At 38.1% G+C, this 27,997-nt stretch overlaps 1 protein-coding gene across 1 annotated transcript in view; it reads left to right on the top strand.

Moving 5' to 3' along the window:
* Window positions 1-27,997, top strand: part of clip1a (CAP-GLY domain containing linker protein 1a) — a 155,616-nt gene that overhangs the window by 65,010 nt on the left and 62,609 nt on the right. The window contains exons 10-14 of the mRNA XM_043715268.1: window positions 6,175-6,279; window positions 16,275-17,219; window positions 19,315-19,431; window positions 20,088-20,145; window positions 26,907-26,990. Coding sequence (XP_043571203.1) covers window positions 6,175-6,279; window positions 16,275-17,219; window positions 19,315-19,431; window positions 20,088-20,145; window positions 26,907-26,990 — 1,309 coding nt within the window. The remainder of the gene's footprint in view (window positions 1-6,174; window positions 6,280-16,274; window positions 17,220-19,314; window positions 19,432-20,087; window positions 20,146-26,906; window positions 26,991-27,997) is intronic.

The raw sequence follows: 27,997 nt of genomic DNA, 5'->3' as shown, positions 1-27,997 counted from the left end.
GCACCAGGCAACCCAGCATTCAGTTATCAGTTAAATGGCATTATGGCATGCATTGCCGGATAGTCAAGAGATGTTCAAAAACCGGCAGCTCTTGGCTAACCGGCATTATGGTGTGCATTGCCGGATAATCGAGAAATGCTTGAACAACCAGCACTCGTGGATTACTGTTTGTTTCCAGCCGCCTGAGCAATCCATCAGCCAAACAAAATACTCCCCGCCCGGCTTGTTCAGACACTCGAGGCTCCGCCACAAATGGATTTAAACGGTTTCACAACTGGCTAATATCGGTTTTCTCCAAAAAAAAAAGGTGGGGCTTATCACTATCCCTAAAAATATCACTACTGCTGGGCTGGGGTGCAGAGCTCAGCAAGGCAGATCTGTTCAGATTGCCGCCATGTGAGATTCTTCCCTCCAGGCGCAAGTTTGAACTAAGATTTTGTGAATTGTGTCTGCATTCTGTCTGTATTTGAGCATTAAACTTTATAAAGAAGCCTTTACATCAATACTACAAAGTATTTTTCTATTTATTAAGAGTGTATGACCATTAGCTCAGGTCATAGGTAACTGTAGGATTGCAGTATCCTGGAATTACAATGTCGGATTTGTGGAAAAGTAAAATGGAATTAAATGTATAATAAAACCTATGATTAAAAATATAATGCAATTTAAATACAGCTATGAAGTTGTCTTTTAACTAGTTTCTAAATTTGAAGATAAAGCTTGTTATACTTGAAATTTTAACCCACATCCTTTTCATGGCTCTCCAATGAGATAAGCATTCTAAATAGATGGACTGTTTTTGCAATAATGTTTAAAAAATTAACTTCAAATAGAAACAAAGCATCATGGTTCAAGAGTATGGCATGAATGCATTTCAAAAAATGTTATTGGTCCTCATTTGCTTTTATTGATGTGCAATTGCATATTGAGATTTTTCCGTGTGATTTAAGTATTAATTTTCAATTAATTTAAATTAATGGCATTTATTTAAATGCCAGTTTTGAATAGCATACCAAGGAAATGGCTGTGTCAGAAGGATAAAATCTCAATGTTTATCTTCAAGAAAAATTCAGTGAGTCATTAGCACATTAGTAAGAATATAATCTTTTAAACCACTAAAAATAAACTTTGAACATATTTGACATTGTAATGTGCTTAAATATAAGTTGTAGTGAATACAAGTAATCTGATCATTTGCTGATTAATTTTCATGAATTTTATGCACAAATTAATTAAATATGATGGAATTAGGATACGAGACAGAACTGGGCAAGCTAATTGTGTTAGAAGCAAGTTAAAGAATCTCTTTGGACCAAATCCTGCCAGTTTTACAGAAAACTTTGGATGTCTTCAAAACCAGGATTGGCTAAATGCATTGTAATATAAAAATGATCTGTTTTTGATCTTCAAATAAGTATGAAGCTTATTTTCAGAGCATCAATGTAGAAAGTGATATTGCTGTCTAAAAATACTGACCAGAAGTAAACTAGAAATAGTTATAGCTGACAACTTGTGCATGAGCACAATTAATAGAATGTTGATCTCTATGAATGCTGGTAAATCATTGGCTTAAGCATTTAATCAAGTGTAATAAGTGATTCTTAGATTACTTTATTGTATATTATTTTTAAAAATTCTTTGTCTTCCCCATGACTCAATGACCTTTGCACAGTAAGTAGCTGAGCCATTCCATTCAGGAAATCTCCTGATTAAAGCCCAGGGCTGCACAGTTGACTGATTTCAGTTAATGTGCGATTTCCCTTTTGGAAGGGGAGAAACGACCAGTATCTACTACTGATCTCCATCCAGTAACCATGTGTTTCAAAAAAAAAGCAAAAACCAACTCCATAGCTTGGTTGCCTTTCACAGTCAAGTTACTGGCTGAGACTCACTATCAAAATTTATCTATGCCTAATACAAACCAAGTGAGATGCTGGAAAAAGGTTCCAGGTCTATATTCCGTAAATGATTGAATTATTACAAGACAAAATGACAAGAAAAATAATGATTTTTAAAAAAAAATTGAAAATACATTGAAAGGGAGATGAATCAAAATGGATTTGATGGCATGGTAAGTAGTGTAACACCAAATTGATAGTTTTGACGGTAGTGTCACATAGTGGCTAACTTTTATGGACTTTTGTACAGTATTATGTTGAATTTATATGTTAGTTTTTAAACTATAAAGTTGTAATAAATACTTTCTCCTGAGAGTTTTAAATTAATTTAGAGACTTGTATATTGGTAGCATTTGTGAAGACATCCAATGTTTAAAATAGTTTCTAATCAGAGCAATTTAAAATACTACTTTGGAACCAATTGCAGAACTAACTGTACTGACTGATTTCCCAGCATTGACTTACTGATATGCATGTTGCTTTCACAGCTGCAGAGAATGAAAAGCAATATTTGTGTTGAGTGATTATGCTGTAAACCCCTAATCAAAAACAGGATTGTTAGCATTATTGTTTGCCCATCTGTTACTTAAAATCTATCTACCACTTAAGCATCTCTTTGAGAACAAATTATTATTCTTTCATTTTAAAAACAATACATAGATATTTACTCAAGCTTTGTAGGTGCTAAGTAAAAGTTATGTATTCACATATTTCTCCTTCATTTTTGAGATTTGTACAGAAACATGAGTTTTGATTCCTCAATTCATGGAAAAATTTTCGAACTGCTCCATGCCTCCCATAAGATTTCAAGTACATGGTTGGTATGGGCTGCCCTGTAATCTGGTTATTGTTTGATGGTTTAGCTTTCCTGGTTCCTGATCTACTACTCCACAATTGTCCAATATTGTGAATTTGCGAGGAGGTACCACTTTTCTTAACCAGAGCTGCTTTGTTTGCATCGTGGGCCTGAATCCTACAGCTGCTTACTGTGGGCAAGTATAATTGGTGAGATGATATACCACCATGAATACTCTCTTGAGGAAATTACTAGTTTCATTGAAAAGGAAATCTACTGGACTTTTATTTATTCCAGTAATAATGATGGTTTTGTTTGAAATGATATTGTGATAGTGAAATTGGGAAGTTTCACACTGTTCTTTATCTTGTGAAACTGAGGACGTTTTTAGCTAAGCTTAGAAATTGAGGTCATCAGCAAATGCTCTTCTGTGTAGTGTATTGCAATAAGTTCCTGTATAAGGCAATCTTTAGAAGTCAATTAATTGATGTAAATGTTCTCTTACTCTGCAATATTATGACTAAAAATCATATTCAGGTTTGGTTATTGGACAGACATGGGTAAATACCTGAAGTTTATGACTAATAGTCATAAATTTTGTGGAGAGCCTTCCCTGGCCCAGTGGTAGTGGGTTTTCAAATATCTCATCACTGTCTGATTGAGTGGAGCTTGGCTGCAATGTTGGGAGACATGAATGTCAACTTAATGCTCCTGAGGCCATCATCTGTAATGATGAACTTCCTTTTCCTTCATTGACACTTATTGTCCACTTTCTTGATTTCTGCCTCAAAAATGCTGCAGACCGTTCATGCAGTCTTGTTAGCCTTGTAATGCACGAGTCATGTCTTGACATTTGTGAAGCAGCATGACTTTTTGAGTTTCTAATCGCAAGAACCGACAGCTATTCAGGTCATAACACTGACTTGATCATTGCTTTGTTTTTCACCATTACACATTTTACTGTAAATGACAATAACTCTTTGATATCCAAACAGTTTGATTTCATCCATATATAAAGATCTCTTGGTGCACACTTAGTCAGTTTGTAGGTGAGACCATTTTGGAGCTAATCGTTTGTCAATGCTACCATAATCATACCTCATTGCTTTCTGAGTGGAAGACTATGCCTTGTCTTGAAACAGTTCAGTAGACTGTCACAACAGATGAACTCCATTTGGCCCAGGTTCTTTATCCAGGGTACTCCTTTTTCCACCAGAGATGAGAGTGTTCCCTGCTTGCATTGCCTTGGGAGAGCTTCTTTAGTGTTGTGAAAGGCAGCAGTCCTATGTCTCTCTCTTGCTGGAGTGAATTTCAGCCGGTCAACTGTTCTCGCATACTTAGTGTTTCAAAATGGTATGCAAGTTTAATATGGGAATCTTCCACTCCATCACAGTGTACACTTTTTGTGCTATTGTTTTCCACTTGGTGTATCAACTTCACTTTTTCCCACAGGTTCAACCATAGTTTAAGGCCTTGCATGCCTTTTCACAGAGAGGTCTTAATGTCTCATGATGACTCATTCAGTCTTCATGATTCCACACATTTGTGTCATTGCTCTGATTGCTTGGCGCATTCACATGATAAGTTTATACGTGTTTCTAATCTGAAGTTAACAATGTGGAATTTTGACTTATAACTGGCATTCTTACAATAGATTTTCTGTTTTGCCAGTGAGAGAAGCTGACTATTTTGACACAGCTGAAATTTTGCAAAATTAAGATTATTGATGGATGTAGGAGTTTGAATTATTTTGGAATTGTCTCAGGATCTCAGCAAATTATTCTGAACGTGCCATGATGATATTAGCATGGCTTCATGATAGGCTATCTAATAAGAAAAAATTGGGCAAGATGGTTCTTTTTCATGGTGGAAAACTAAATTGGAGGGTTGCCACAGATCTCTGTATTGGAGCCTCAACTAATTACAATCTAAGTTAATGACTTGGATAAAAGGACTGACTGTACTGTAGTCATATTTGCCGTTGAGACAAAGTAGGAAAGCAAGTTGTGACGAGGCTACGAAGTGTCTGATGGAATGTAGATAAGTAATGTGTTAGGCAATAGTTTGGCAGATGCAGTATAATGTAGGGAAATATGAGCTTGTCCACTTTCTCAGGAAGAATAGAGAAGTAGAATATTATTTATATAGTCCAAGACCGTAAAATGCAGTGGCACAGAGGCTGGATTGTTCTTGTGCATGAATCATGAATTGATCTTATTGAAACATTGTAAGCATTCTGAGGGACTTGATAGGGGAGATGCTGAGAGAATGTTTTTTCATTTGGCAGAATCTAGTGCAAGTGCTGAATTTCAAAGTAAAGGGGTGTCTCATTTAAATTAAAGATGAGGAATTTCATCTGAGTTGATAGTTTTTGAAATTCTTTTCCATAGAAAATAGTGGTGACTAGGTCATTGAATATATCTATGGCTGAGTTGGACAGTTTTTTTTTAATTTAACAAGGGAATTTAGCATTATGGATAATAGGTAGGAAAGTGGAGTTAAGGTCATAATCAGAACAGTTGTTATCTTGGCAAATGGTGAGCAGGTTCAACCCTGGCCAGCTGACTGGCCTGGTGCTTCTGTATCTTATGTCCTCATGACCTATTAAATAATAATGAAATAATCACTGTACTGCATGAGGAATGTGTCCAAAGTAAATTGAAGTTTTTTTAAAAAAAAGCTTTTACCTTTGTCATTTGATCTCTGGAGAGTGCCTTTGGGCAATGATCTGTATGTGAAATCTGAGCTTGTAAAGAAAATCTATCAATTGAGGCTCTTAAAGATATTCTGGACATGATCATACCAATTAATTCCCATTACTTGTTTTTTTGAAAGGCACTGATACAGTTTTGTATAGATCTCATAAGGAGGCATGTGACTAGTTTTTAATTTTTTTTGAAATTATGTGCACAAATGAACAAATCCAAATGCAGGTGCAATGAAAACCGTTCTACAAACAAAAAATGTTGTGAGAAATGTACTTTTAATTATCATATAACCCAATGACATACAAAAAGATTAATTGATATTAAAAAAAGCAAAACGCGTTTGCTGTTTTCTGTTCTTAATGTTTTACCTTCAATATAATTTCAAATTTGATTTTAATTCAGTTAAACTAATATTTCAAACACACAAAGGGGTTTACAGTATTAAACTTTAAGTATTAACTGTTCTGATTTGAACTATGATGATATTTTAAACTATACACTGTCTGCATGAAACTTGAATCTGCCTTTTTAAAGCTGTATTTTTTTTAAATTCCCCATCTATGTTTTCCTCTGTACCATTTTGGTACAATTTTTCATTAAACATTTCTCTTTCCTTCCATCCTATTTCTGTGTCCAATTTACCTTTTGCTTTCCTAACTGTTGTAAAAGGCAGAAGGTGCTGGTGGATAAGCCTGCATGTGGCTCCCTCCTGTCGTGCTGGCATGTGATGGTGGCACTGGTGTGTTCTCTTCCTCTCCCTTTTTACTAACAGACGCAGACCAAACTGGAGCATGCCCGCATTAAGGAGCTTGAACAGAGCCTGCTCTTTGAAAAGACCAAAGCTGAAAAACTCCAGAGGGAGTTAGAAGACACTAGGGTAATGGATTTCACTGTTTTGATGAACTCCATTCAGTTTATGGCATGTATCCAAAACTGGTTATAAGTCAGTGTGAGTAACTTTATTTTAGTAATGCTTGACCCCCTACAAATGCAAACATCTACCAATGTATGAAGTTTTTTTCCTGTTTTAGTAGTGTTAGGTAGACTTTAGAATTAAATTTTGGCGATATCAGATCCCAAAGTGTTGAATAATCAAACAATTTTTTATTAAAGAAATGTTTCTGATATGTATTTTCACGTCTTAATCCGTGCACCCTGCCTTAAATGAGTGAGTAAATACCGTATGCTCCTTAGCTGCTTCTAATGGTTTTGTTTAACCCATTGCTGAGAGCGTATGAGAGATGTTGACACTAACATAACTTTCAGTTTGTCCTCACTTGCTCAAAAATTGCCTAAGCAGAGCATTTTCCTGAAGATCTACTTCAAAAATAGGCATTGTTTTTCTGGAGTCCCAGTATCAGCCCACATTCTGCCACAAGCAGTACATTTTTGTACCAGTGTGCTGTGAGAATAGGTAATCTGCATGGTTAGTTGTGCACAGTAATTTTTTTTGATTAAATTAGAAGACAGACCACTTTTTGAACAAAGGTACACTGGTAAATACTTTGTGCACATAAATATCACTTCACACGCTCCAAACGTTTCAAAGTACCATCTTCATTATCAGAAAAATTTCCTGAAGTTTCCTTCAGAACCTATTTCACTAAAAATATGATCTAGTTACAACAGATGAGGAATTGTGGAGTGAACATGCTATTTTGAATTAACAAGCAGAGAAGCATGGTTGCTCTTATTTTCAGACCAGATTGACCTGGAGATGTATTGTTATGCTTCAGCATTTTAGACAAACAACTTTATTCCTCCTTTATTTCCTACCTGTGATCAGAGGCCTCACTAACCAATGAAAGAGCTGTACAGAGTATAGTGGGGGTCCTAATTTCAATCATACTGCAAATTCCCATCACAAACTCTGTTTCCTCTCCACTAATGTAATTCCTTTCCTGAACATTGTCTCAGGCAGATCCATAATTTTTTTCAATCTTGGAGTCATTCTCGACCAGACCTAGGTCCCGGTCCCGGTCCCAATCCCATACCCTGGCCATTGCCAAGGCCATCTATTTCCACTTTCATACTGTTACTCATCTTCGCCCTGCCTCAGTCCATCTACCACTGAAATCTTCACCTCTACCTTCTGCCAAATTTAGTGTTCTCTTCACCATCCCATCTTAAACACTGCTGCGTCTCCTCACTTGTACCAATTTAACTTTTGCTCATCGGTGGACTGCAAGCAACCGTAGGTCAATGTCTTCATTGTCTTCAAATCCTTTCATTGCCTCAGTCCTAGTCCATCATCCTTCAAAACTTCAAGACAATGAGTTCAAATTTCATTTCCTAGATCAGAAATTTAAATGCAGTGAGTTAAATAAATTTGGAATGAAAAGTGACTAAACTTGATCATGAAACTATTCACTGTCGTAAAATCCCATCTTGGTTACTAATGACTTTGAGAGGTGGGTATCTCCCACTTTTACTAGTTAAGCCTTCAGACAACAAGAAATATGGTTGACACCAAACTGCCCTCTGATATAGCCTAATGCTCCAATTCCAACACAGTATAGTAATAATAAAACATAATGGATTGCCTGCCACCAGTTAGGCACCAGATTTGGACACTACAAAGGCACACCTAATCCACACAATTCTGCAAAGTCCTTCTCACGCACATCTGTGGAATTAGTGCCAAAATTGAGAGCTGTACCATGGACTAATACATCAACTGAACATGGGTTTGCTCAGAGAATCGTGCTTCTTACTTAATGCCCTAGATTCTCATCACCATCTCTGGTATGTTCTATCCCAAATGAAGGACAAACCCAGCAGATAATGTGAGGAGCAGGTGAATCGGCGTTTTGGGCATAACGCATTCTTGATTAAGGGTTTATGCCGGAAATGTCAATTCTGTTGCTCCTGGATGTTGCTTGACCAGCTGTGCTTTTCCAGCATCACACTCTTCAACTCTGACCTCCAGCATCTGCAATCCTCTCTTTCTCCCAGCAGATGATGTGGCACAGTCAGGGAAGGATGACTGTGGAGGTTGTCGTTTTTGAATGTGGACCCAATGAAATCTTATGGCAACCCATCAAATATGGGCAAGGAAATTCCTGCTGATTGCTCCCTCTTGTGCTGTGCCAACTGAAGACTCAGTTTTGCTCTACTTGGAAGATTGTCTTCTGGTTAATGAACATCTGTCCATCATCAACTGCATTGATAACCACTACTGATTCAACTTACTGTGTCCTGAGGGTCGAAGCTGACACAATGGGTCTCCTGTAGGTGACGAGAGAACCAATACAATTTGGCAAATATACTTGGTCCTATCTTCTTCGGTTTACCTATTTCAGATGCACCAGCCTGTGACAGTGTTGGGTAGAAGTAACTCGTGCATCGTCCTCGTGAAGGCAAAGTCCTCTCTTCACACTCGGTGAACCCTAACATTGTCCCAAATGAGAGATTCTAAACATCTCCATTAAGTCAAAACTGGATCTCCATCAGTTATTGTGAACTATCATTAACAGCAAAATTGCATTCCAACATAATCTGCAACCTTATTTTTTTGCCATGTCCTCTACCATTAGCACCAAAGCAGGGGACCACATCAATGAGGAGTGTGCAACTACATGTTAGGAGCAGTACAGGAAACTAAGTTGCCAACTGGGTGAAACTACAACACAGGACTTAAATGCTTAAAAAGGTTGAAGAAAGTGCATCCAACTTCAGTCAGAAGTGCCAACTATCTTGGCCTCCTTCTGAGATCCCCGGCACTTAAATTCCAATATTCAACCAATTTAGTTCACTCCATATTATCAAGAACCCCTTAAGGTAGTAGGATAGATGGACAAAGTAGTTAGGAAGGCATATGGGATACTTGCATTTATTAACTGAGATGTGAAGTTTAAGAGCAGAGGGGCTATGCTGGAACTGTACAAAATGTTGGGTAGGCCACAGCTAGAATATTGTGTGCTCTTCTGGAATCTATATTATAGAAGGAATGTGAATGCACTGGAGAGGGTGCAGAGGAGATTTAGGAGGATGTTGCCTGGGCTGGAGAGTTTTAGTTATGGAGAGATTGGATGGACTAGGTTGTTTTCTTTGGAGTAGAGGAAGCTTAGGAAGATGTATAAAATTGAGCAACAAAAGGAAGAACTTTTTCGCTTTGTGGAGAGATTACTGACCATAGATTTAAGCTAATGAGCAAGAGGTTTACAGCGACTATGAGGAAATGTTTTCTTCCAGAAAATGGTGGGAATCAGGAGCTCATTGATGGTAAGGGTGGCAGAGGCAGAAATCCTCTTACCATTTAAATATTAAGTTGTGTGTTTGTATGATGCCAAAGCATGCAAGTCTCTGGGCCAAATGCTGGAAAGTGGGCTAGCACAGCTGGGTGCTTGTTTTTGACTGGTTCATAATCTGTTGGCTGAAAGGCATTTTACTGTGCTGGAGACCTGTTCTGACTCTGTACATGATTTGAAGGCACTGCAAAGGTTATGGATTTTGACAACATTCCGGCAACAATACTAAAGATGTGCTTCAGAAGTAACCATACCCCTAGCCAATTTGTTCCAGTACATTTTCAATATTGGATCGATCCACCTTGTGGAAAATTCCCCACGTATGTCCTGTACATCAAAATCGGCATAAAACCAGCCCTGCTAATTGCAAACCTGTCAGTTTCTCAATCATCAGAAAAGTGATAGAAAAGGTCATCAACACTGCTATCAAGCAGCACTCACAAGGGAGTAACTGCTCCCTGACATTTGGTTTGGATACTACCAGGGCCATTCATCTCTTAACTTCATTATGGCCTGTGTCCAAACATGGACAAAGAGATGCACTTAAGAGTTGAGGATAGAGTGACTGCCCTTGACATCAGAGCAGTATTTCATTGCGTGTCATTAAGAACTCCTAGCAAAGCTGGAGTCATATAACATGGCAACATGCCCTTCAGTCCAATTAGTCCACGCCGACCATATTCCCAAACTAAATTAGCTCCATTAGTCTGCATTTGGCCCTATTCATGTACTTATCCAAATTTCTTTTAATATTGTAACGCTCCTCATGACCTTTTCAAAAATTTCTCCTTTCACCTGAAAAAATATGCCCCCAATTTTGAATTCCCTCACCCTAGGGAAAAGACCCTTGCTATTCACTTCATGATTTTCTAAAGCTCCATAGGGTCACCCCTAAACCTTCTACACTCCAGTGAAAAAAGTTCCAGCCTATGTTTGTGACTCAAACTCTCCATTCCCATCAACATCCTGGTAAATCTTTTCTGAACCCTCTCCAATGTAATAATATCATTCCTATAACAGAGCAAGTAGAATTGCACACTCCAAAAGAGGTCCCATCATCGTCCTGTACAACCACAGCATGACATCCAAACTCCTGTACTCAAAGGTCTCAGCAATGAAGGCAAACGTGCTAAATGCTGCTTTAACCACCATGTCTACCTATGGTGAAAATTTCAAAGAATTGTGTGCCTGAATTCCTCGGCGCCTGGGTTGATGGGATTTGAGGGGAAATCTCTTGTTCACAGTCAGACCAAGTTCAAAGGAAGTTTGTTGTGGTTGGTGGAAGTTAATCAACTCCATTCGAGGATATCGGTGCTGGAGTTCTTTAAGGTAGGGCCATAGGTACAGCCATCTTCAGTATGTATACTGATTATTGCAGGATGCTGAGCACCACTTGAGACTCCTCAGATGCTGAAGCAGTCTGTGTCCAAATGCAGCAGTGCCTGTATTTTGTTTTCGCCCTGTGTGTGCAAATGCTGTTTGCCACTTATTACCCAATTGCCAGATAGTGACCATTTCCAACAAGAGAGAATTTATAACCATTGACTCTTGATGTTCAATGGCTTTACTGTTGTTGAATCTCTCACTGTCATCAATTAAACTGACCAGAAACTGAACTGGACTAAGCATATGCATACTGTCTACAAAAACTGGTCTGAGTCCTGGAATTCTACAGGTAATTCGCTTCCTGTCTCCCCAATGCCGGTCACAAGATACAAGTCAGGAGTGTAATGGAATACTCTCCCTCAACTACCTAGATGGGTACAATTCCACAATGAACACTGGTTCCTGGCTGCATGGTCTAGGCTAAAGCAGGCTGCTTGATTGGCAACCACTTGCAGTCATGCTCCCTCCCTCACTCACTCTCACTCCCTCGCTGTCATGCTCCGTCCTTCACAACATGCACTTTCAATTTCCTTCACTACCAGTGCACAATGACAGCAATATGTCACGTCAACAAGATGCACTGTAGTAAATTATCAAGGCTCCTTTGACAGTCTCTTCCAAAAGAAGGACAAGGGAAACAGAAGCATGGGAATATCACCATCTGCAAGTTTCCTCTAAGCCAAGCACCATTCTGACTTGGCACTTTATGCTGTTCCTTCTCTGTTGCTAGGTCAAAAACAAACAATTCTTTGCCTAACAGCACAGTAGCTGGCTGTAGACACTAACTAAAGCAGATGAAGACTTACCAACTTCTCTGGAGAAGGTAGGCATGAGCAATAAATGCTAACTCACCAAGCAATATCTAGATTCCATAAACAAATATAATGGAAGCAGCATGCTATAGACTGAGGTAAGCAATCCCAAAACAAGTGAATTAAGTCTAAACTGTAGTCGTGCTGCATCCAGTATGAATGGTGGTAAACAATAAAAGAAGAGGGGGAGAAGACTCCAGGGATATGCCCATTTTAATGGTGGGCGGCACGGTGGCACAGTGGTTAGCACTGCTGCCTCACAGCGCCAGAGACCCGGGTTCAATTCCCGCCTCAGGCGACTGACTGTGTGGAGTTTGCACATTCTCCCCGTGTCTGCGTGGGTTTCCTCCGGGTGCTCCGGTTTCCTCCCACAGTCCAAAGATGTGCAGGTCAGATGAATTGGCCATGCTAAATTGCCTGTAGTGTTAGGTAAGGGGTAGATGTAGGGGTATGGGTGGGTTGCGCTTCGGCGGGTCGGTGTGGACTTGTTGGGCCGAAGGGCCTGTTTCCACACTGTAAGTAATCTAATCTAATGCTCTCAGAGCCTAGCGCATAAATACAAAACATGTTGCTGAATAATTCAAAACCATTTTCATCCAGAAGTACTGAGTGGATAATCCATTTGGCCTCCTGAGATCTCCAGCACAAAAGTTAAATTTCAGTTCATTCTATTCAATTCACTCCATGTGATATTAACTAAACACTCAGTGCAGTGGATGCAGCATAGACTATGGGCAGTGATAGCCTCTGGCCTCTAATTGAGTTTGTCTAATAGCTATCCCTGGACTTATACCTGACAAATGCAAAATTGCTCAAGTTTATGTCCACAAAAAGGAGAGAAAATCCATTTTAGCCTACTACTGTCTCACCAGACTACTTTGAATGTTAGCAAAGTTATGAAAGGTGTTGACTGTACTATAGCATCATTTACTCACCAATTACTTACACAGTGATGCTCAGATTGGGATTTGCCAGAAGCGCACAACTCCTGCCCATATTGCAATCTTAGTATAACATGGACAAGACAATTGAATTTCAGAGATATAAGTATGACTACTTTTGACATTAAAGCAGCAGTTGATGGAGTGTGGCATTGAGGAGCCTTCGTTTCATTCTCAGGATATCAACAAGGGAGTTCTTGTGGACAGTGTCCTCAGCCACCTATCTTCATCTGCTTCACAAAAGAGCTTCCTCCCTCATGATTTGTGTGCAAAGGCTGTAGTATTTGCTCTTTACAAAAAGCACTGCAATAACTTGATAAGCTGCTTTCAACAGCAACTCCTAAACCCGCAACCTGTATTGTTTAGAAGGACAGAGAAAGTAAATCACTATTCCTCCTCCATTATTGGACCAAAACTTTGGAGCACCCTACCTAACAGCATTGGAAGCATTTAGAATAGACTACAGTGGTTCAAAGATGTGGCTGACCACCACCACCTGCAAAAAAAATTAAAGATCGTCATTAAATACTGGCTTCGTCATTGAAGTCCACACCCCAAGAACAAATAAAAAGATTTTTACTTTCCTCTCCATTAGTCATCGTGTCTTCGACTGTACATATAAAAGGCTCTGAATCTTTCTCCAGGAATCTTTTACATTAAGATGCTTCTGAAAGGACCTACCTCTTTAACCATTAGTCATATGTCCTAACATCTCCTGGGACATCATCAGTGTTTATCTGATTGTACTCCTTGAAGACCTTTGGGATGCTTCATTATCTTAAGTACAAGTTGTTATTGCTTTGAACTAGTCCAAGGAGTTTCTTGCATCGTGGTTGTTTTTCCGGTATACATTTTTTCTTTCTGACATGGGAATACCTATTTGGTTGCTTTGTTTTAACAGATGCACGGCTGCGAACCCACAAGCCACAGTTCTGCATTTTAAATAGAGCTCGTATTGGTTCAATAAAAGAGCAGTTCTGTAAGAGTTATCCATTTTTTTTCCGCCAGAAATATTGAAGAACCAAGTTATACCCATCTGCAGTTAGTCTTTTAGCAAAAAAGAATAGTTGTTGCAGTGCTGCACACTGGCTGAGAATTGATCCGGTTCTCAAATGTTGATTTGATTTAATTTGTGTGAACGCTTTGATAAAGGTCCAATGGTTAAAGCTTGTTTCAAAGTCCTACAATTAGCTTTGAGCTCAAACTTGAGAATGACAGAATATATACTGTTGTTCATTGTAGTAATGAAAAGCATTGTAAATAGTACTGCATAAGTATTTTGGCAGTACATGGCAAGTAGAAAATGTTTTACTAATTTTTTTGATAGCATTCACTATCAATGAGCTTGTGTTTTTAAAACAAACTCTAAAATCCCAAATGTTATTGAAACTGTATAATTGCCATAAATTCAGGTCAAAATGGAAACTCCTAATTTGTATATGCACAATGTTTGATATATTGATTTGTAATGTGACTGATGTACCACTTTCTTTTAAATGATTATGGATATACAAATTAAAGGAAGTGATCTTCGAATTCAGGACTCATCCATAGGATATAATGCTTAAACTCTATGATAGTCAACACTGACCATTTGTAGAGTATTCAGAAAATAGCAATGGTATTGTTTTAGGACTTCAAATTCCAAAATCTTTAACATTCATGAGCCAAGTAAAATGGGTATGACAAATCATTCAAATATTTGAAATGCTGAAAAGAAGAATAAATAATGTAAATGGAATCAGAATTTGTGAACTAAGAACATAGACCGAAGAGTAGGAGAATAAGAATTCTTACCTAAATTTGTAGCATTCCTGCATTTTAAATAGTTTGTGATACAAAACAATTAATATAATGTCAATTAATACATTAAAAGCTGAGTGATTATCTGATTTGAAGTAAGATTGGGATTATAATGCAGAGCATTAAGGAGTTTATCTTGATGGAAGTTAAGTGGGAAGTCTATATTGCCTTGAGAAATAGTCCTACCGAGTGGGTGCATGTACAGAAAATACCAAGTAGCTTTTAAAATAAAAATGAAAAAACTGTGGATTCTGGAAATCTGAAGCAAAAACAAATTGCTGGAAAGTCTCAGCAGTCTGGTAGCACCTGCCGAGAGAAATCAGAGTTAATGTTTCTGATCCAGTGACTCTTTAAAAATTACCAGATAACTTTTATTTTTCTGTGTTTACAGCAATATTGACATTAAAAAGATTGTGCTTGACTCTGTTTAGTATTGTCATGAACACAACAAATATATCAATTTATTTACACTGTATTCAGGAGTTTCTGTTTTCTACCTGAAACTACTATGATCTATCTTTGATTACTTTGAACATTTGCTCGTAGTAAGCAGATTATATAAATAGTGGCAAAAGACACAATATGTGGAAATTTATTTCTTTTATGCTCCCCATCTTTTCAGAAGGCAGTAACTGCCGCTAGGGTAACCATTCACTTTGTCTAAATGACCACGAACACCATCTACACTCCTGGATAGTGATGTCAAACTGTTAAGTCACAGAAATCGATACAGCCAAACCTGATTTTTATTTTGTCCCTCCCCCCTCCCCCGCAAGTCATCAGGCATCCACATTTTTCCTAGCTGGAGTTCCAAACAGTAACTTGAGGTGATGAATTTAAATGAACTGTACCAGACTATAGATACCAGGCCAGTTCTTTTCTTATTGTTTCTGCTAAGATCAACTAATTCAGAAAACAATGCAGCTATGACATTTATCTGAATTTTTTTAACCATATGTACCTATGGCTTTTGTTTACTATTTGTTGCACTGTTTTCCATATACTGTAGTATAGGTATGAAAAAAAAATGCAGAGGAGTTTTAAAAAAAAACTGTTCTCCTTTTTTAACTGTTCTGTTTTCTTGGAGCTAGTGATACACCTAAATTACAATTCCACAAGCATTGTATGTCCTCTGGTCCCCCTTGCTAGATGTCCATTATTCTTGTGTTGTCTTGATATTGAGTGTCAAGGTTAAAGAAAATTTCAGCAAATTCACATCATCCTGTCTCACACTTCACTGCACAGAGATGAGGATTAAGTACCAGTGTGACACCTCACTCCAATTTAGCTGTTGAATTGATGTGCCTTCACCATTCCCTAATACAGTACATTATCTTGGATCATAGGCAAATAATTCAGTCTGGTACTTGGCAGGTTTATATATCTGAGCATCATCTTATATGATTCCCACGCAGCCACTGGAAGAATGTCATAATTATTAATGGCTGTTCTATGTCAAAACAAAATGCACTCTTCTTGGTATGACTAAATATACAATTGGTGTATTTGAACTTTTAAATTGTTAGTAAAGATTTTGAAAGTCTTAGAGTAGTTTGCTTAGATATATTAGATACACAAATGTATCACAATTACAAGACTTAAGTATATTCTGAAGAAATATGAAAACATATTAAATGTATTTCACATTGTTATTTACACTTTCTTGGGGGAAATGCACAGGTAGCCACAGTGTCTGAGAAGTCAAGGATTATGGAGTTGGAAAAGGATCTTGTGTCACGCACAAAGGAAGTTGCAGAACTTCGACATAGACTAATGAGCACTGAAGGCTCAGGTAATGTGGATAGTACCTCTCCTCTCTTGGAAGAACTCAACAGTATGCGAGATAAGCTAACAACAATGAGTACAGAGCATAAAAATGAACTTGATGCACTCAAAGAAAAATTTGAAACCTCAGAAACAGCTCACCAAAAGATTGTTAGACAATTGCAAGCTGACAGTGGAAAAATATCCAAGGAGAATGAAATCCTGAAGTCCAAATTGGATCAAGCCAATATTGAAAATTCAGAGGTTATTAATCTGTGGAAATGTAAGTTGGAGTCTGCAATTGAATCTCATCAGCAAGCTATGGAAGAACTCAAGTTGTCTTTCAGTAAAGGAGCAGGTGCCCAAACTACAGAGCTCCTAGAGCTGAGAAGTACCTTAGAAATGCTTAAAACTGAGCATCAAATGGAACTTGAGAATATTAAAATTAAACAAGATTTTGAAAAGTCTAACTACCTAAAAAAGATGGAAGAACTAAAATCGCAACTATTAGCAGTTACTACAGAGAGTGAGAAAGGTACAGAAATTCTGAAGTCGCAACTGGAATCTGCTACAAATCAACACCTGGAAGAGATGGAAGAGACCTTGGCAAAGTTACAAAACACTCAATTGAAGGTAAAGGAACTGCAAGTGTTGCAGGATAAGTGTAATGAACAGGCCCAAATCATAGAAGCCCTAACAGCTAAAGTGACAATGGCTGAAGAAAAAGTGTTAGGATATGAATTGCTGCAAGAAGCTGAGTCTCAAGGTAAAGAGGAAATCAAAAGGCTTGAAGAGAAGCTTATGGTCTTTGAGTTACAAAGGAAAAGCAGTGAAGCTTTAAAACATTCTGAAGGTAGCAAGGTTTGTATAATTTTCCATCAATTTATTTTATTTTTCCATTTCTCATCCCCTTTTCAAATTATGAGCGCATTAATTATTTAATCACAAAGCAACCATAAAATTAATTAGCAGGGTGCTAGGAAGCTGTGGTAAGTTTTCTTTTCAGTTTAATATTTGTGAAATCTAAGAGGTTCTCTTGCAAATAAAAACTTTAATGTCCATTATCATCAAAAATAAAAAATAAGTTCAATACCACTGCTGACCATTTTCAGTTTGATTTATGAACTTCTGATTCTAGGTCATAAAAAAGACCTGTGATTCTTGCAACTCCAATCCATGATTTTAAAAGAATCAAGATTTTTTTTCCCCTTTGAATGATTTTGCCTCTTGCTTTTTACAGGGTCCAGTATTTTTGTCAAATGGATCTGGCTAGCAAAGTGTTACGAAATCAATCTGTACCATATTCTTAAGAATATTAAGTTGTGAAATTTCTATAGGAAGAAAATGAAGTGATCAATTTGCAAATGTTTTCAGGATTAATATCATGTCCACATGTTTCTACAGCCTGTGATTATCATGTGTAATAAATATTTTTGATATTGAAATGTAAGTTTTGAGCATATCTAGCATGTTATTGCATAACAGAAGTCAATTTTTCCAGAATCTGTACAGTGTAGGAATGGTATGGTATCATTGATGGTTTGCAAAGTATTTTGCTGTGATGTAGGCTGTTCTTTCTACTGATCCTTTTTATAAAGGAGTATTATTGAAATTTTCATATGATCTTTTAGCATGGGAAATACATTGCTCTCGTAAAGTACTGTATTTTTCACCTAGATGTTATAGGCTTGCTCTTAATGTTTGATTTAATTAAGCATTGAACTTTGTTCTTCGTATCCCTGTAATGACATAATTGATATCACATTTAATTTAGAAGCTGCATTTCTTTTTCTTTAAAAAAAACTGCTCATTTTGATAGCTGAATGTTTATTATAGGTATTGGCGCATGTATACATGTGGTAAATGCAATCTATTCCCAAATTGTCAACCATGACTACTGTAATATGGACACTTGAAATGCATGACCACTATTGTACATTTGAAGACTTTTTTCTTTATCTTTAGCCATGGCAATGTTTGAATATCTGCATATATTTTGCCTTTGAATTATTATTCAAAAATAATCTAAATGATATATAACAGTACATTATGGAATATGTTAAATATTGATTTCATTGTCTTATACAGACTAAAACTAAAAGTTGTCTTCATTTCAGTGTGCATTTTGCAGTTTTCAGAATAAACAAAACCACAGACACACATCTGTATTAGCTGAACAGAATAACTCATTTAGGTGAATTTTTATGTTAGTTAATATTTGACGATCAGCATTCAATTCTTACTACAGAATTGTTCAGTAAAGTAGAACATCAAGATATGAGTTGGCCTAAATTTGAAGGGATGAGGTATTTTCAGGTGCAGATTATTGTATTTTGAGTGAATAATTATGCTGCATTAGACTTTGACTGTTAGTGCCAAATTGTTTCATACCATGTATTTGTATGCTATTTATTGATTTATCTGCATTGTTAATTTTGATTAAAACAAATAACATTTTTACATTTCTATTAATTTATTCTGCTAAATTAAAGCTGCAATATTCAAAATAAGAAAAGTCAAATGTTTTACGGGAGGAATATTTAAACATAACTTTCACAGAAATCAGTCTTGAAAATTTACCCAGCTCTTAATTTCTTTGAGCAACCTACCTCATGCTTAAATAGTTACATAGGAGCTAACCAACCTGCCCCATCTACTATTAATACTGTAGAAGCTTAAAAATAGAAATTTGCAATCACAACAAATTCCACGCTGTACATCTCTACGACTCTAAATAATATATGTATTTCTGTGTTTTTGTTCATGTATTGTTTTGGTCATGTTTGGAAAATTCAAGTTGAACTGTGTTTAAAAATTTAAAAAAATTGTTTTGTCTATTGTAGCTTTAAATTTGTTTTTTTTTTCTCTTTTGAGTTTATTCTTGATTTCTGTTATTTCAGGACATTCATCTGTTTTGCTTTTTATTTTTTGCAATGAATTTGCATGCTTTTATTAGGTTACTGATTTGACCAAACAGCTTGAGGAACAAGCTCAGGCAGTTGTTAATTTGGAGAAAAACCTGGCTATAGTGAGTCAGGATAAACAAATTTTGGAACAGCAACTGCAATCCATGGTAAGTGGCTCATTGCACTTCATCTTCTGAGTGGCAAAGTCTGTTTGAGATAGAAATAAAGTACTGTTTATAGTATTTTTTAAAATAGGTGCCTTGTGAAATATGGGTTTTCATAAGCTGAAATCTTTCTACTGTTCGTCTTTTATCAAATAATTAGAACATTCAGTACTTGTTTAGTTACTGTTCGTGATGATGCTTGAGTGTTTACATTTGTTTACTGAAGCATACAAGCTAATGCCAATACTTTAGTAGTTGCTATTTTACATTAGTCTTTAACAGTGTTTGAGACTTCATTTTTGCAATTATAAATTTCCTGAATAGAAGTTATCGGAGTTATAAAAACCTGTTACGATAATACGTTGTTCTTTTTTTTCCCCTTCAAATGTAACGGCTGTGGTAAGTGGCACAAAGGTTTACTAACAAACGTATGTTGTCCAGATAAGCGACAAAAATGCTTCCTTGATATTCTCTGGTGCCTAAAAACGCGTTTGTTGTGATTATTGCAGCGTTCCTATATTTAATATTATTGTATGTGATTATTATATATTACTTGTTGAAAATCCTTTTATAATCTTGAGCATTGAGGGAGTACTATTAATTTTTTAACCTGGGATGAAATGACTTGAAACTTTTAAGAGTAGTGTGCTTACTTTCAGAAGGAAAAGCTTGACAGCACATCAGAGACACAGCAAAAACTACAGCAGACTATGCAAGGTCAGTTAAACTTATTCAAGTACAATAAAGGGTTTCCCTGCTTGAATTTACTGAGGGCATAAGACGTTTGCAGCAAAGATAATGGTTCAAGGAATTAAAGATAACGTGGTCAGATGAATAAAGAGATAGTTGGAGGACCAAAAGTGATTAGTTGGGTTGAATGAACATCTCTCAGCTGTAAAGATGTGACAACTTCCACACAAGTCTGTATTTGGATACTTGGTATGAGATGTTGAGAGTTAATAGCAAATAATCAAAATTTGCTCATGTCATTAGATTTTAAGATGCAGTTGATAGAAATGAAGATCACAAAAGACTTCAGGGTAATGCATGCTAGCAGGATGGTCAGAGAGATGGTGAATGAAGTTTGGGGTGGAAAATATGAATTTCTTCTGGGAAGAAAAAGGTAGGGTTGTGTGCAAAGTGTGATACCATTGTGGAAGGTGAATAGAAAGACTTTATGCATGCTGTGGTTCTGTTCGCCGAGCTGGAAGTTTTTGTTGCAAACGTTTCATCCCCTGGCTAGGCGACATCATCAGTGCTTGGGAGCCTCCTGCGAAGCGCTTCTTTGATGTTTCCTCCGGTGTTTATAGTGGTCTGTCCCTGCCGCTTCCGGTTGTCAGTTGCAGCTGTCCGCTGTAGTGGCTGGTATATTAGGTTTTTGTTGCAAACGTTTCGTCCCCTGGCTGGGCGACATCATCAGTGCTTGGGAGCCTCCTGCGAAGCGCTTCTTTGTTGTTTCCTCCGGTGTTTATAGTGGTCTGTCCCTGCCGCTTCCGGTTGTCAGTTTCAGCTGTCTGCTGTAGTGGTTGGTATATTGGGTCCAGGTCTATGTGTTTGTTGATGGAGTTTGTGGATGAATGCCATGCCTCTTGGAATTCCCTGGCTGTTCTCTGTCTGGCTTGGTCTATGATAGTAGTGTTGTCCCAGTCGAATTCATGTTGCTTGTTGTCTGCGTGTGTGGCTACTAAGGATAGCTGGTCGTGTCGTTTCGTGGCTAGTTGATGTTCGTGTATGCGGATTGTTAGCTGTCTTCCTGTTTGTCCTATATTGTGTTTTGTGCAGTCCTTGCATGGTATTTTGTACACTATATTCGTCTTGCTCATGTTGGGTATCGGTTCCTTCGTTCTGGTGAGTTGTTGTCTAGCCACGAAACGACACGACCAGCTATCCTTAGTAGCCACACACGCAGACAACAAGCAACATGAATTCGACTGGGACAACACTACTATCATAGGGCAAGCCAGACAGAGAACAGCCAGGGAATTCCTAGAGGCATGGCATTCATCCACAAACTCCATCAACAAACACATCGACCTGGACCCAATATACCAACCACTACAGCGGACAGCTGAAACTGACAACTGGAAGCGGCAGGGACAGACCACTATAAACACCGGAGGAAACATCAAAGAAGCGCTTCGCAGGAGGCTCCCAAGCACTGATGATGTCGCCTAGCCAGGGGACGAAACGTTTGCAACAAAAACTTCCAGCTCGGCGGACAGAACCATAGCAACGAGCACCCGAGCTACAAATCTTCGCACAAACTTTGGACTTTATGCATCATAAACACAACTTTTTATTGCACTTGTAGCATAGTAAAGCTTCGCAAGGCACATCACAAAGCACTACCAAATAAAATTTGACACCAGAGCTGAAAAATGTGTTGCTGGAAAAGCACAACAGGTCCGGCAGCATCCAAGGAGCAGGAGAATTGACGTTTCGGGCATAAGCCCTTCTTCAGGAGTCTTTTTTTTTGCTGGGGTAGAGCTGACTGCAGGGAATGTAGGTAGCGGTGCATGCTGCAAGCGTGGAGCGGAGGATCTGGAGGGAGATCTGTTGCTGGAGGCTTCGGATTTGTTGTAGGTACTGGTTGTCCTGGTTGGTTCCAAATTTTGTTGGTTTGAACGTAGTCCGGAGTCCATGCGGGGTCAGTCAGTTCCGTAGACAGGTGCTGAGGAAGGAGATGTGGCTGTGGTAGTGAGTCTGTTCGAGGACGTGGCCGAAGAGTTTCAGGGCAGCGGAGATGACCTGGGGGTGTGCAGTGAGAGAGGGACTCACTGAAATCCTTGTAGAGGGAGGAAGAGAGCTTCTTCAAGGAAGGCATCCTTGCAAGAGGAATCGCAGTAGGTTAAAATCAACTCTGAGAAAGTGAGGACTGCAGATGCTGGAGATCAGAGGTGAAAAATGTGTTGCTGGAAAAACGCAGCAGGTCAGGCAGCATCCAAGGAGCAGGAGAATCGACGTTTCGGGCATCAGACCATGTTGTCAGGGCAGATGACCAAAACCTTGCTCAGTGAGCTAAGTTATAAGCAGTGCCTTAAAAGAAGAAAGAGGAATGAAGACTAGAGGAGGGAGTTTGAGTGTAGGGCTTTGGCCGCTGAAGGTGGAGGCAAGTTGAGTCGAGGCATTCAGAAGGAAATAGGATTATTATCTGTAAAGGAAATTGTAGGGAGGAGCTAGAGAATAGTTGTAGTGAATTGCTCATTTGGACAATCGGTTGAATGTCATTCTGTACTATAACAATTAAGATTCTATAAAGCATTGGGAGGGTAGAATTTAAGAAGCCAGCTAAGAGTGCATTGAGATAATGAAGCCTAATGATTGTTAGTGCATAGTTGAGAACTTTAGGGACCACTGAGAATGAGGCAATTAGAATTGGGCATGTCAGAGGTGGGAATAGGTGGCCTCAATGGCACGGCTACATGATCAGCAGCTCATCTTGAGGTCAGATATGTAATGAAGATTGCAAAGTCTGTTTCAGCCTCTGGCAGTTACCTGGGAGAAATATGGAGCTGCTGGCAAGGGAGTAAAGCTTGTCATGCTGACCAAACCAATGGCTTGGTTCTTTTGTAATGAAGGTGTAGGTGCATACCTTTGAGAGAGGAAGCTGGCCAGGACTGACTGAAAGCACAGTGTGCTGAACATTTAAAAAATGTAACATTTGGTTGATACAAATAGCTGGTGCTGTGTTGCCATGGTACAAAAGAAAATTCAAATTCGACCGATCAAAATCCAATCATATTTGAATTTAGTGTTTTGATGACCTAAAACCAATGAAATGATCAGTCGTTTGGGGTATAAAACTTGACATTTTGAACAATTAGGGGAGAACTGCTAAGAGCACCAACAAAATAGATGGTTAGCTGAATAGTTCTCTGAAATGTACTCATCCATAAGAAAAATTGTGCAGCAGAAGACCAAAGAAGAGACAACCCAGAAAAATAGGAAAATCTCCAAAGGAGAATCAACAAAGCTGACTGGTTTTGAAACATGATTAAGTTTTTTGTAAATCTTAATCGGAGTTGTTTTATCAGATCAGTATTGTAGAGTGGAAGGTAAAAGATAGGTTTAAGAGAAAGGACTAAATAATTATGGACTTAAACAATAAAATTGTTGATTTTTACTTTAGTGAAATCTGGAATAGTTCTTTGCCTCTCAAAATTTAATGGATTGTGGCGCGAGGTGAACTTGTCTCTGCGTCAGGTTTAAATTAGCAGAGGGTTTTACCCCATGTCGTAACACTTCCCAATATGTAGTTTGAAAATTTTGCTCAATCATTGCTTTATATTTGATGAACAGTCAGACAGTTTAGAGACAGTGGAGGTGCCAAGAGGGGTGGTGATGAGATAGAGCTTTACGTTATCATTATGCATGTGGAAATTCATGTGTTTTCAGATGATATTGTGTGAGATTAGAAAGAAGGAAAATCTCTCGAGTGCAAACTAGGGCTAGGGTGAAGCTGGTTTTGGGGTGGGGGGGTGATCTTAGAGGCCTGGCTAAGGAGGAGCGTGTCAGAAGCAGCTAACTAGAAGACTTGTTTTTAGTGACCAAGAAATCCAAGAGCTTCTGCACATTGTTGGAGGAAAAAAAACCAAAGAAAACAAGGAAAATTTACAGCCCAGGAACAGGCCCTTCGGCCCTCCAAGCCTGAGCCGATCCAAATGTACTGTCTAAACAAGTCAGTCAATTCCTAAGCATCTATATCCCTCTGCTCCCCACCTGCTCATGCATCTGTCCAGAAGAATCTTAAGTTAATCTAACGTGCCTGCCTCTACCACCTCTGCTGGCAACACATTCCAAATGCCCACCACTCTGTGTGAAGTACTTGCTGCGTGTATGCCCTTAAACGTTCCACCTCTCACCTTGAAAGCATGATCTCTCGTTATTGAATCCTTCACCCTGGGAAAAAGCTTATCTTTATCCACCCTGTCGATACCTTTCATGATTTTGTAAACCTCAATCAGGTCCCCCCTCAATCTCCTTTTTTTCTAATGAAAATAAACCTAACCTATTCAACCTCTCTTCATAGCTAGCACCTTCCATACCAGGCAATATCCTTGTAAACCTTCTCTGCACCCTATCCAAAGCGTCCACATCCTTTTGGTAATGTGGTGACCAGAACTGTACACAGTATTCTAAAAGCAGCCGAACCAATGTCTTGTACAATTTTAACATGACTTGCCAGCTCTTGTAGTCAATACCCCATCCAATGAAGGCAAGCATACTATATGTCTTCTTGACCATTCTATCCACCTGTGCAGCAACCTTCAGGGTACAATGGACCTGCACTCCCAGATTTCTCTGCTCATCAACCTTTCCCAAGGCTCTTTTGTTCATTGTATAATTCGCTTTAGAATTAAACTTGCCTAAATGCATCACCTCACATTTGTCTGGATTGAAAGGTTTAAGAAGATCGTAGTGGAGAAAAGAAGTTAGGGGTTACTTTCACCTTCCGTAATGATGTTTGCATGCTGAACTATTTTGGCAGAAGAGGATAGTATCTCATAGTATTTGTATTCCAGCTGGGTCTGAAAGGCTAACCCAGTTGTCCATTATATCAGTCTTTCTCCTTTTGATTTGCGGGAGCACAGATGAGGATCATCCCAGAATAATAACCAGGATATGACATTGGTTTTCATAGTGACAAGGGCATGAGAGAGAGAAATAATATAACTGAGCAGATTGGTGCCGAGTGAAATGATATGATGAATGAAATTTGGAATTTTGAACATGCAGTTGCAATTGTACTTGGAAAGCATTGTTTTACAAGAATAAATGCAGTTGTAACAAGGTTGGTCTGGGTAGTAAGTGACATAAGGAAGTGATCAGAGTTGGCCTTAAGTTACATAAATCATTAGCAGATAGCCTATTTAAAAGAATCTAAAGCCACTAAAGTGAAAATAGAATAATTGCTTCATGTCGAGATATGAAACAAAGTCGAAGTTGAACATTTCTGATTTTGCTTCAGCTGATGTTATGATATTGTTTGCAGTTTTGGACACCTTTGTGGGAAAGATGTAAAAGCAATAGAAAAGGTCTGCTGTGTTCAAGAGGATGTTACCTGGAATGAATAGTTGCATTTATAAAGAGAAACTTGAAAATTTATTGTTTTTTTAAATGTACTGAAAAGGTGAAGGTCTCCTTCATCGAGATTTTCATGTTTCTGAAGGATTGTGATCAAGTTTGTTGAGGTTTGTGTGGCTTTAACAAAATGGAGCAGAAAGAATCAGTGATAATTTGAAAACCCTATTGTTACGACACTGGGTAAACTCCTCTGCTAATTTAAACCAGCAATACAGATAAGGTTCGCCCCTTGCTTAATCTGTTAAAATTCAAGAGGCAAAGAACTATCCCAAAAGTCCCTATTTAAAGTAACAATTAACAACTTTTTTTTAGTCTAACAGAGAATATTAACTAACAGTTACTTAGAATTCCTTTCTCTCAAACCTACCTTTTACCTCCCCCCTTACAATACTAGTCCGATTTTTGTTTTAAATCCCAATTGCGATTTACAGAAAAATAATCACTTTTCAAAGCCAATCAGCTTTGCTGAGTTTCCTCTGTAGATTCTCTCTCCAAATCAGTTTCAATGTTTTTTCTGTGCAAACTCCTTCTCCAGACATGTACCTCTCAGAGTTCTTAATAGCAGCCTATATCTTTTGGTCATTTGACAGTTCTCTTTGCTATTCTGGCTAACTATTCAAAAGGTCTGATATTTATACCCCAAAACAACAGATCATTTCATTGGTTTTAATATTATCAAAATACTAAATTCAAACTTAATTGGAGTTTGGTTTGTTGGTGCATAATTTAAATGATTGGCCGAATCTGAATTTGTTTTTGTCTCATGGCAACCCAGCTATACTAGCTGTTTCAACCAAATGTTACATCGTTACCTTGTACCCCAACACCTTTATAAAGGGGCGGGTGAGAATTCTGCGCCACAAATCATTTTTGAAATACAGCACATAAATTCTTAAGAAAACTAGATAGTGATTTGAAAGGATTGTTGACTGTAGTAGATAAGCCAGCATGTTAGACATTTCCACTTTTGCTGGTTTCTAGGGCCTTTGTTACTTATTTGTGATTCTTCTTTTGGGAGTAGGAAATAGATTGGAATCCGGTTGCTGATCATTAACCAGTAGCTGCTTCTTGAAATGTGTGGGCATTAATATAATGTTTGACTCATTCTGGGAGGAATCATTGCAATTGGCCATCCTGCCAATCTTAGTTGTGTAGGTTTACACATGAAGATGGCCAGTTGAGGGAGGTGTTTGCACCCAAAGAGCTATCCTCCAGCATGAGCAATTGAAGTGTTTGGAAACCTGATGTGGTTGAAAAAATTGAATACCTTTGAAAGGATAATAGCCATTCCTAAATGCCTGGGGCATAAATAGTTATTAGTATTTTTAATGATTTTATCCCATGGTCTTAAGTAAACTAAAATATGTTCTTAATGTTTCATTTTCATAATTTAGAGACGCTTGTCGAATTGAATGTGAAAGAAGAACAGAACATATCACTATCTTCTGAATTATTAGAGCTAAAATCTCAGCTTGCTGGTGAGCATTTTGTGAATTCATAAAGCTGATTTTCAAATAAGTTTTCGTTTTCTTTTTCTTGTGTAAAGTGTAAAAAAGAATTTGCCCATCAAGGAAGGCATTAACTAAGCTGACCTATGTTTCAAGGATCGTGAAACCATTCACCACTATCAATCATTATCTTCTCTGCTTTTAATTGGCAGAACCTTTTGAGAGTTCAATTATGTTTCCATTTCCCCAGATCCAATTTACAGCTACTGGACTGCTTCATTCAAGCATCCCAACTCTGAATCTTGTCCATGTGCCTAAATGACTGAATATGTTAATTCATTGTAGGAGTAATCACCCAGCCTTGCTATCAGTTCAAGGTTAAACCACTGCACGATCCACCATGCTGTATGTGGTACTATTGGGGAACCTCATATTAATGGGAAATTGAAATTATTTGCCTCATTTCATCTTGACAAATGGGAGTGGGGAATAGAAGACTCAAGTATTTTATCAGGAAGAGGCAAACATAAATTCTGAAAAGGAGGGAGAATGGAAATGGAAGGAGGGAGAAGAGGCATGTTTAAGATGCTTTTGAAATGAGGAGATTCCAAGATTCAGAGGGTCGTAGCATAATGACTTAGTTACCACTGAAAATAAGGAAGAAGAGATAGCTGGGGAGCCCACCAAGGTGAGACAGAATATAGGGCATTGAAGGATTTTAAATGAGCTCGGCAGTTTATTAATCTAATCGGTCACTGAGACCAGAGCAGTTTAGCCGATGACTGAGGAAACAGTCAGTGACTTCAAATGTTGAGGAGGCAGTGGAAATGTTTGAGGAGAATTTTGTTTTCAAAGGGTCAATTTCCACAATCGTCTTTTTAGGAGACCCAGCCTGTTCAGCCTCTCCCGATAGCTCAAATCCTGCAACCCTGGCAACATCCTTGTAAATCTTTTCTGAACCCTTTCAAGTTTCACAACATCTTTCCGATAGGAAGGAGACCAGAATTGCAACAGTGGCCTAACCAATGTCCTATACA

This window comes from Chiloscyllium plagiosum, chromosome 25, assembly GCF_004010195.1.
Source record: "Chiloscyllium plagiosum isolate BGI_BamShark_2017 chromosome 25, ASM401019v2, whole genome shotgun sequence".
NCBI classification, from domain to species: domain Eukaryota; kingdom Metazoa; phylum Chordata; class Chondrichthyes; order Orectolobiformes; family Hemiscylliidae; genus Chiloscyllium; species Chiloscyllium plagiosum.
This window is presented reverse-complemented; position numbering and strand designations above follow the sequence as displayed.